Here is a 10,312-nt window from a genome sequence, read left to right on the forward strand (position 1 = left end):
TGTTCTGCAGGCTGTCACGATCAAAACACCGTCACCGGAACTGAACAAGCAGGCCAAGTCTGTCTGTCTGCCTGCCTGCCTGCCCGCGTCTGCCTGCGCTGCCTGCTGCCTGCGCCTGCCTGCCTGCCCGCCTGCCCGCCCGCGCCTCCTGCCTCTCCCTCTCCCCCTCTCTCTCTCTCTCTCTCTCTCTCTCTCTCTCTCTCTCTCTCTCTCTCTTCTCTCTCTCTCTCTCTCTCTCTCTCTCTCTCTCTCTCTCTCTCTCTCTCTCTCTCTCCTCTCTCTCTCTCTCTCTCTCTCTCTCTCTCTCTCTCTCTCTCTCTCTCTCTCTCTCTCCTCTCTCTCTCTCTCTCTCTCTCTCTCTCTTCTTCTCTCTCTCTCTCTCTTCTCTCTCTCTCTCTCTCTCTCTCTCTTCTCTCTCTCTCTCTCTCTCTCTCTTCTCTCTCTCTCTCTCTCTCTCTCTCTCTCTCTCTCTCTCTCTCTCTCTCTCTCTCTCTCTCTCTCTCTCTCTCTCTCTCTCTCTCTTCTCTCTCTCTCTCTCTCTCTCTTCTCTCTCTCTCTCTCTCTCTCTCTCTCTCTCTCTATCTCTCTCTTCTCTCTCTCTCTCTCTCTCTCTCTCTCTCTCCTTCTTCTCTCTCTCTTCTCTCTCTCGCTCTCTCTCTCTCTCTTCTCTCTCTATCTCTCCCCATGATGCATTACAGTCCAACAGCTTAAATATCAGAGAACACATGTATATTCACCCCACCTCACTCAATTTTGTTTTGCCAAGGCAAATGAAGTTGGGTAAATATCATGGCTAAGTTCCAGACATTCTCGACTTCACCAACCTAATCCCTATGGAAAATTCTGCTAGCGTGCGCACCTACACATGTAACTGAATATGACACTGTTGGTGACGTGATCCTCTAAAGTTCTCCCGCTTAACACGGTGCAACTGGCAACGTGGAATACCAGGAACTGTGACCCTCGAAACACCGCCCATCAAAAGTGACGTGTAACACGCTAACGTACTTACAAATCTTTCTGAGAAGTAACAATCACGTTGATTTTGCCTTTCATTGGTCTCATTGTGGGTGGTATGGACTCCCAGGTTTTGCGGCCCAAGACAACGGCATTCTTCTTGCTGGCGTCCTCCAAACGGCGCGTCGTGTTGACGAAATACCTAAATTCCTTTCTGCAAAACAGAAATCGAACATCTCAATCAAGAGCCCGACCACAGCGCGTCTGAGGCGCGGTCCCTGCATGCACTAAACACGCGCTACTTAGGTTGCACTGGAGCCGCCGCCGTGAGGCGACGTCGGTCCAGGCACCCCTTTTTAACAGCCACCCCCTCAAGTCGCAACATGCATGCGCTCGGCCGCGCTAGTGCTTGATGACATAAACACAAACCAAAACCACAGTCGAATACCTGAGCTGCTGAGCTGAGTCATCGCCCATGCAAGTGTGCGGGATGGCCGCAGCGAGGCGCAGGTGTCATGGTTGCTTCGCAGCCGGTGACACTACAGTCAATCCAACATTATTGCTGAGGGTCAGTGTGTTTTTCGGTCGTCAGCAAACTAACTAAAGCACGTACTTTGAACAGTACTTTGAACACTGAACAGGACGTTTTCACGCGCTGGTATGCAGGGATTCTGACGATAAGATACCGCAGAAACCGCAATTCAACTGAGCTTGATACATTGAAAACAAATTACAGAAAACTGGTTCTGCAGAGTGAATCAGATACCCCTAACCATGTCACTAACTACAGCCCCGTTTGGCCTAAAACATGATACTTTTGCTTTGAGGATGCTGACCGCACAGCTTGTGATCAGTGAAGTCTGAGGCTGTCACTTCTTCCAGCTATATGGGAAACCAGATCTCCATTGGCAGCATCTACATATACAAGCCATCTGGTAATGAAGTACAACCAGCAGTTCTGAATGCTGGAAATAATGATCCAAGTTAACCACATGAAATATTCCATCAAGTTTCCACCAACCCAAATTGTAACTTACGTCAGTTTCCATGGCAAATCATTATTTTTTCCAATACCCCCGTTGGATGCCACAGCCACGATCAGGTTCATCTTCCGCAGAACCATAGTGCTTAATCTGGTTCAATTATCCTGAAAAGCTGGAAGAGGAGACAAAAATGAGCATGTGCTATGCAACACACCAATGATCACCATGTCCCAAATTGTGTGACTGGATCTTTAAAACAATTCTTCTCATGCATGCTGAGCAGCTTATCACTTAAATGGTGATTTGTACTCTAGGTTTTTGTGACCACAACATGTGGAAAATTTTATTTCACTGAACTGCTGTGGTTGAAAAGCAATATAGTGAAGCAGGAGGCTATGATGCAGAGGGCACTTTGGCTCTGTTTGTGGACATTGCCAGGGTGTTAAATGTGAATTGAGCTATGTCAGTTTTGGTATGCTCTACTAGTACTGCAAGCAGATACTATAGGAGCTGGTGGCAGGATCAGCATAAACAATGATCTTCCAGTTGTAGCTTATTACTTATGAGAGGCTTGCTGCACCAATTACTGTATGTAGAACAAACAGCACCTAACTGCTCCTAACTGTCTCTTAAGAGCTGATGTTACTTAGTAACCCCTTACACATCTTTACCAACTTCTGTGGTACGTCATGCCATAGAAATGCCGCTTTATTTATCATCTGGTCCTGGCCTCTCACCTTAAGTTACATATGGTGACTGGTTTGCAGTTAATCAGTCACATGATCTGATCTGATGTTTGTCAATGACCTGCCAAATTAAGTAATTACTGCTGTTAAGTCATTCATTAAGGTAGTAAACAAAGTTGTTAGGTAAAGTAATTACTGCTGCAAAGGTAAGTTCAGGCAAGCATCCTCATCATTTTTAGACCAAGATAGCTTTGATATTCTTCTTCTAAAAGAGGTGAAGTACTTGAAGAACACCAATAATAAATCAGGCTGGCTTTAACCTCATCCTGACCTTCCTACCTGGCCTTACGTCAACACAATTTGCTCATTCAATATTTGTGGTGCCTAAGAAGGCATCTAAGAGATGTATGGTTTTGTCAAACACTCAGTTGTTTATCACACTGAACGCTGTCCTAGAACTTGCCTTTGCTGAAACCATGGCCTGACTTTGATCTGCCCCATAGGTCAGCGACCTTACAACGAACATCTAATTTTTTACGTCTAAAACGATCCGCTATTCAATTGTCTACAGTATGCAAAATTTAGCGCGGCTGCGCCGGCGCCGTTCGGAAATCATTCCGGGACAATCTTCGAGGGGGGGTCGATTTGACCCCACACCCGAGCGCGTGTTAAAACCGCTTACTTTCACCCGCTGTGCCGCTGCTGCCAATCAGATCTCAAGTGGAACGGCCATGACAGCGCCGCATTTTTCAAAGATGTAGACACGGCCATACTCAGAACTTGGTCATACATCGCCGCTGGCGCCCCGCTTGCCAATCTGGTAGCTGGCTACGAATGTGTATTTAAGGCATAGAAAACTGATTGTCTTGATGACAGCAAAAATAAAAAATATTGCTTATTATCTGTATAAGTATGGTACAGACGAGCTCAAACAACACCAAAATAAATGAAACAACATTTTTAAGGTAAATATTTATCAATTAGTAGTGTTTATTTACCTTTGCGAGTCATCGAGTTTATGTATTTGCTGAAGAAATTGGGGAATTGTCTTCTGCTGTTTCCATATTTCCTTGACAACGAAGTTTACACTAGTGTAAGCAATCATTCAGAAAGGAATGCAGGAGTGCAGGCGGTGAAGATGCCGGGGCGCGCGCGATTTATTTTGAGATCGTTTTGGATTGTTATGTTCTTCCATTGCTCGTAGCTCAGGATATCTTGCTTCGTAGGTGTCATATGGGCATTGGTTCCTTGACCGATCGCCCATTGTTCTGCGTAAGACCGCGCAAATGCTCATGTAATGTTACAACGCAACGTGAAAAACCCATCCATTGCGGCGGACGTCTACGCTAGATCGGTGCTCTCGCGTGCGTCAAACTCAGGTCAGGCCACATTTTGCTGGATTTTGAAATTATTTCTGCATGTGAAATGTTTGTGGAGTATTTGTATCTGCAATTAACCAGTGCATCACCATAATTCCCATGAAACATTGGCTCTCTGCTGAAATAGGTGGTGGCAGTGCATCAAACTCTAAGTACTCTAATTTATGTCATGCATGCAGCAAAATTTGTGCTGTCATGCTGCTATGCTGGACATTTTTTAACATAATACACATTTCTGAAGTCTGGCTCACAATTCAAATTGTCTTTATGTTCACAACAGATGCTAGTGAGGCTATCTGGCCACTGATAATCTGAACTGAACCATATTTGGGTGACTGATAGTGTTTACCATATAAGAAGAAAAATCATTGTGTTTCAAAAGACAACATTGTAATGTATGGGAGGGTTTGGCTGGGAGAGGTTTGAAAAAATTAGCTGTGGGTGCAGGCTTTGATAGGCTGTACTCCTGCATATGTGTTGTGATACTATTCAGAAAATTTAGAGTTGCCCACATGCATAACTCAAAAATATTGAAACCTGGCATTTTGACACATATGTTTTGATCTAAACCAATATTCAGGTCAATATTAGTTTCAAGACAGGCATGGTCAGATCTAACAACTTCTTGCAAGCAAATAATTGCAATGTTATGCATATACACAGTACTAGTCCAGACCGACATTCTGTGCATGTTAATGCAGGTAATACTCCATATCATCAATCAGCAAACTTTCAATATCAGGATGTAAATGGGATATAAATAGGTCCCATGCTGAAAGATAGCAATGGTAGATTAACATTTTATGTATATTATGTATGCCAACTTAGAAATGTAGCAGCAAGTAGCTGCATGCTGAGCCCTCTCACTTGCTTGGGTAAGAGTTTCAAACCTCACCAAGAGCCTGTGAGAGCTAATATTTCATGTTAATAGCATGTTAAAACATAACAATTGGGTTATATTTTCACAGGATTTTGACAAGTCATGAGTTTTCAAGAACAGTTTAACCTTATGTGCAAGGAATTCAATGTGGAACCAGCAAGCAGTATCACAGAAAACCTCTGCATTAGCAGGTATGGTAACAAGGTAGTAGTTAAATGCTACCTAGCCAGACATGCTGTGTGTTTGTTGGCCAGCTCACTCTATGTCAAGTTCTTTGCATTCTCATGCAGGGTCCTGATTTATTTATGTTGATAAGAATATTAAATTCACCCAGATAGATAGCTGTAAAAGTTAGAAGGGTGCACTTTCTAGATGCATGTTATTGGAACCCTATGTTAGGCCTCATGTCATGCTGATCCTCCCCTTCCTGAATATCAACCAATGAGCATGAAGTGGAGGATGTCACCGAGTGCGTGTCTAGCCATCCCATCCATCCCACATCCCACCCATCCCAGGCAATGCAAATCTTGGCTGTCAGATCTCGGTCAAGGTGCATGAATGGTCCCAGGTCCATCTAAGTAGCGTGCAATAACCTGATATGTCCATTCAGAACTAGGAATAAGTCTGATGGGTAAAATTTTGGTTCATATCTTTGCCACCTAGCTGACTGCATTAGGGAATCCTGACACTGATAGTGTGCATAACCCCCTGCACTGTTCACACACATGTGTGAGTTGACACAAACAGCTGAATTCAATGCAGGGGTACAGCCAGGATTTTCTTACAGGAGGGGCCAGAGCTTGTTGAATTTACATCATCCTAATTTCTGATTTTCTGTCAGGTGCCCTCTGTGGTGAAAAATATGGGCCTCAGGGTGGGAAGGGGAGGGGCAGGCCACCTGTGCCCCCTTCCTTGGCTGTACCCCCAATCCAATTCATTATGTTTTGATTATGGCAGGAGTCCCTTTGGTTGGGCTTCAGAGTGCATGGCAAGCAGGGGTGCTGCTACTCACTTGCACCCCAGCATGCATGATAGGTCTTCATTTCCATTCTCTAACTGTGAAATAGTTAAAATTAGTTCTGATTTTCAGGCATGTTCTTTAACACAGCTTTCTGTTCAAGAATTCCATTTTACAGTTCACAGTCATGTCCAGCAGATCTAAAGGCAGAGGAGTTGAATAGTGTGTTGGTTTTAGTCTAATTAGTATCATTCTTTCATGTTGAAGTGAATGTCCTTTTTGCAGCACAACTAGGCTGCATTTTTACATAAAAACTGGTCTATGCCCTGCCATGGTCAATTCCCAACACATGACCACTTTATTCTATCCAGCATATGCCATATGAATATTTTCTAGGCAGGCTGACTGCACATTCCTGTTTTGGTTACCAGCATAGGGCATGCCTGCTTCCCATGATCAGCCATTCTCCTGTCGATTGCACAGTGGGCGCTGTCCCACACCACACTGCACCTCTTGCCGGGCGCTAACGGCGTCCCGCGCGCGGTGCGCCGCCGTACCGTGAGCAGGACGGACGGCCGACTGGACCTGTCTGGCAGCGACGTCCCGACCGAGCAGGCGGCCGTGCTCGGCAACCTGCTCTCCACCACAGCCGACGTCACGCAGCTCTGCCTCAACGACTGCCTGCTCTCCGAGGATGCCCTGAAGGTGGGCCGCGCGCGCGCCGCCGCCTGTGACGTGGCATAGCGCTGTGCGGATAGGGCGCAGATGAATCAGTAGATGTCCGCCTCCAGTGACGTTCGGGGCGTCGCAAGCAACCGTACGCAGCTAAACATGCTCCCTAAACTACAACGCACGACGTCCGTTATTTGCATTTTGCCGCTGCAGTATAAATTGTGGGAATTATAGATTCACAGTGCTTTGTTCCTTCTTCTTATCCGATCAGGCCTTAGTCGTCTTTGTGACTCCGTTTTGTTGTGTTTGTTTTGTTTTGTTTTTGTTTTTGTTTTTTGCTTCGTGGCATCCGTTTCTGGTGGCCTGTCGCTGGTTCTGCTTTGTGGCTGCTGAGCCTCTTCATGCTCACTGATGGCTTCTGTCTCCAGGCACTGTGCCTAGGCCTGTGCCTGAACACATCGGTGGAGCTGCTGGAGCTCCGGGGTAACAACGTGCGCGGCCCGGGTACGGAGCACCTGGCCACCCTGCTCAAGAAGAACGGCCGCCTGCGCGCGCTCACACTCGAGTGGAACAACCTCGGTGAGTCGGCACACGTCACCTGACGCTGCCCGCAGGCGTTTGGCTGCCGCGCCTGCCAACGTCGCCACAGCTGCACGAGTGCGTGTCGGGGAGACCTTTCCCTTTACGTGAAGGGCAGCTTTTCCGCAGGTGGTCATACCGATCTTAGTGGTTGTGCATAACGATGGCTGGCTTAGCTTTGCTACAAAAGACTCACGGTGTCTCATTTTCACGTAGCTTATGATCATTTTCTGTCAGAGATGGCTGGGACATCGCCATGTTCTGTAGTCGGCAGCCACGCTTTGATGGCGTCGTGGCCGCCGCGAGGTGCGTATCTGGACGCGTCTCGCGCCGTCGGCAGGCCTGAGCCCGCCGTCGTTCCGCGTGTTTGCCGACGCGCTGCGCACCAACCGAGGCTTGACGTCGCTGGACCTGCGCAGCAACCAGCTGGACCACCAGTGCGCGGCGTACGTGGGCGCGCGCCGTGGCCCTCCAACCGCCACCTCAGCCACCTCGGTAATGGGCGGGAGATGTGGGGAAGAGAAGGGCCAGGCGCTCTAACTGGGCAAATGTAGGCCATCCTTACGCAAAAATCAACCAATGCCCAACCACGATCATTCCCACGATATGGTCACGTCATTCTCCTCCGCATATGCCTGCCGAATATTTTGCATGCATGCGTGCTGCATGTCCCTGTTTCGGGTGCCTATCAATCGCCCATCGTTGCTTGAGGTGGGACTGTGCGGGTTGTTACATGATCCATTAATTACATATTGTAATTGTTTTCGGTGTGCCATATCGGTCACGGTGATGGCTAACGAAATACCACGCTGATACGGCGGGCTTTGGCCTGGGTCAAGTCAGAGATGCTAGATTCGATGCCCTCGGTCTTGTCGTCGGGCGCTGCATGCGATCGAGCGTCCGGCCCGTCTGTCTGCCATCTGCTCCGACACGCGGGGTGTTAACCGCCCGTGGCCTTTAGTGCGGAGACGCCGCATGTTAGCACCACACGTCCGTCGTGCCCCCAGACCTGCGCTGGAACGGCGTGGGCGTGCTGGGCGGGCCGCAGCCTGGTCGACGCCCTGCAGGCCAACAGGTCACTGACCTCGTGTCCGGTGGACGGTAACGCCCCTGCCGCCCGACCTCGCCCAGGCCATCGGTGAGATGCCGGCTGCTGCTGTGGAGGAGACGTGCTGCGGTGTCAGAACCCGTGTCCTCTCTCTTTCCCCTGCTGTCCGGGTGTGAGACCCTTGTCTTTCTGCCTCTGTCCGAGGTGTCAGACCCGTGTCTTTCCGCCTCTGTTGTCTGGGGTGTCGGACCCGTGTCTTTCCGCCTGTGCTGCCCGTGATGTCAGACCCGTGTTTCTCTTCTTTCTTCTTCCGCCTGCGCTGTCTGGGGTGTCAGACCCAGCATCTCTCCGCCTCTGCTGTCCGGGGTGTCAGACCCGTTCTCTCTGCCTCTGGCTATCCAGGGTGTCTGACCTGTAATCTCTCTGCCTTCTGTCCGGGGTGTCAGACCCGCGTCTCTCCTCCTCTGCTGTCCGGGGTGTCAGACCCGTGTCTCTCTGCCTCTGTTGTCCGGGGTGTCAGACCCGTGTCACTCCGCATCAGCTGTTCGGGGTGTCAGACCCGTGTCGTGGCTGTTACAGCTCTCCGGGTCCGCAACAACCAGGAGCTACTGGAGTCGGAGCGGCACCAGGCGACCGAGCGCTCCCCTCCTGACGGCGCAGATTCAGGTGAGACCCTGCCGGGCGCCTAACGTTCGGCCGTAGCCTGCCGCCTGTCGCACATCGCCTGCGGCACGACCGCGTGTCGAGGCCGATAGAAAAGTTGATCGCCGTACACATGTCTGTTAGGCAACTGCACTGGGAAGTGAGGATTTCTTGTCGGCGGTGAGACAAAATTCCGTTCTTGGACTGTATTGCTGTGAATCTATATGAGTGACGTTCATGTGGAGCCGAGCTGTGTCATATGTGGACTCGATGTGAGTGACGTGAGCTGATGCTCACATCACTCACATCCGTGGTGTTCTCACATTCCGTGTGTCACTCACATTCCATGGGTGTTCGATTCGTGGGCGTAGCGTGCGGCTGAGCGGTGCGGGCATTGCGGACGTGCCGTGCCCGCCCACGACTTCCGTGGATGTTCAGGTGAATGTCCAGACACTCGCACAGAGCTCCCTGTACAGAGCTGTGGACGCCAGGTGGATGGAGTGTTCCGGACTCTGGAGACGGAGCGGGCGTCCTTCTCAGGAGTCCAGGCGTGAGTGTTACTGTCCCCCGCACCGGCACCTTTTGGCCCAGCGCGCCGGCCGTGTACGCTGGCCTTGGGTATGGAAAGTCAGCGATTTCGGTACATAGGAAGGCCATTGTTTTTTCCGTATACTTAACGCAGTTCTAAGGAAGGGATTCCCTATTTGCTAGATAAGAGCTGATGGTACTGATTGAGAATACATGTAAATTCTCAAGCCGTGAGCGTCCCTGACTCACAAGTTGGCTGACAGGCAGAGGTGGATAGTCTGAGATCAGCGAAATCAGAGTCAGTCGTGATTTTCCCAGCGTTTTACTCCAAAAGTGTTGTGATGCCGGCTTTTATGCAGCTTGACACCCAGCAACGTTATAGACAAAAGTCGCTGCCAGCTAGCGTGACGTGCATCATATATGTAGACAATTTCTTCTCTCCGCTTTGTTTTAGTGACCTGACCTTCCAGCTGGGTCAGCTTCAGGAGGCGCTAGAGGAACGGAAGGCAGCCGCCCAGCTTCTCACCTCCAAACTGTCTGCCACCACTGCCAAGCTGGAGACCACGGAGAAGGACAGGTGGGGGCTAGCTGGTATCTTACACTAACAGCCGTTACGAATGCCGCCGAGTTTGGCCTCATAATCTCACTGGCACCAAAACACTTCGTCACCAGGGCGGAACTGGAGGAGGAGTTGACAAGCTGCCGGGCCGAGCTGGCCTCCGTGAACACCACACGGAAACAGGAGCAGGAACAGCATAAAGAGGTGCGTGGATGTGGCTAGTTTCGGTGTGATGGGATGTTTTGTGTACGTCATGTGTACTTCAGCTTGGAGTGAGCGCGCTCTGCATCTCTCTTCCCTCCGAGTCCTCTGGAAGCAACCGGATAACAACGCCAACCCGCTGGGACGTCTGCTTGGGACCTGACATAAGTGATGTCTGACGTCACCAAGCGCCTCATCCTGTCTGACGGGATGTGATGTGACGCCACCAGGCGGCGCAGC

General features: G+C 49.8%; 2 protein-coding genes and 1 long non-coding RNA gene across 5 annotated transcripts in view; 2 read left to right on the top strand and 1 right to left on the bottom strand.

Annotated features, from left to right (window-relative positions):
- Positions 1–3,367, bottom strand: part of LOC119103483 (putative dihydrofolate reductase) — an 11,734-nt gene extending 8,367 nt beyond the window's left edge. The window contains exons 1-3 of one of the 3 annotated variants that reach the window (XM_037227039.1): positions 3,309–3,367; positions 1,995–2,112; positions 1,013–1,171 (exon numbers count right to left, since the gene is read on the bottom strand). In XM_037227039.1, the coding sequence (XP_037082934.1) occupies positions 1,013–1,171; positions 1,995–2,080 (245 nt within the window). In that variant the 5' untranslated portion in view covers positions 2,081–2,112; positions 3,309–3,367. Of the gene's footprint in view, positions 1–1,012; positions 1,172–1,405; positions 1,495–1,994; positions 2,113–3,089; positions 3,121–3,308 lie in introns of those variants that run through there. The other 2 variants (XM_037227040.1, XM_037227041.1) reach the window with 2 other exon arrangements.
- Positions 3,368–3,884: 517 nt separating this feature from the next.
- Positions 3,885–7,634, top strand: LOC119102449 (leucine-rich repeat-containing protein 45). The gene is made up of 5 exons (XM_037225820.1): positions 3,885–4,005; positions 4,974–5,076; positions 6,410–6,548; positions 6,944–7,094; positions 7,435–7,634. Exons 2-5 carry the CDS (start codon positions 4,988–4,990, stop codon positions 7,632–7,634), a joined length of 579 nt encoding a protein of 192 aa, XP_037081715.1. The 5' UTR covers positions 3,885–4,005; positions 4,974–4,987.
- Positions 7,635–9,237: 1,603 nt separating this feature from the next.
- LOC119102231 (uncharacterized) lies at positions 9,238–10,076 on the top strand. Its single transcript, XR_005094674.1, has 3 exons — positions 9,238–9,334; positions 9,767–9,889; positions 9,985–10,076. It is a non-coding gene; the product is annotated as an uncharacterized LOC119102231 (long non-coding RNA).
- The last annotated feature ends 236 nt before the right edge of the window (positions 10,077–10,312 follow it).

Source organism: Pollicipes pollicipes, unplaced genomic scaffold, assembly GCF_011947565.3.
Source record: "Pollicipes pollicipes isolate AB1234 unplaced genomic scaffold, Ppol_2.1 Scaffold_5724;HRSCAF=6776_pilon_pilon_pilon, whole genome shotgun sequence".
In the NCBI taxonomy this organism is placed as follows: domain Eukaryota; kingdom Metazoa; phylum Arthropoda; class Thecostraca; order Pollicipedomorpha; family Pollicipedidae; genus Pollicipes; species Pollicipes pollicipes.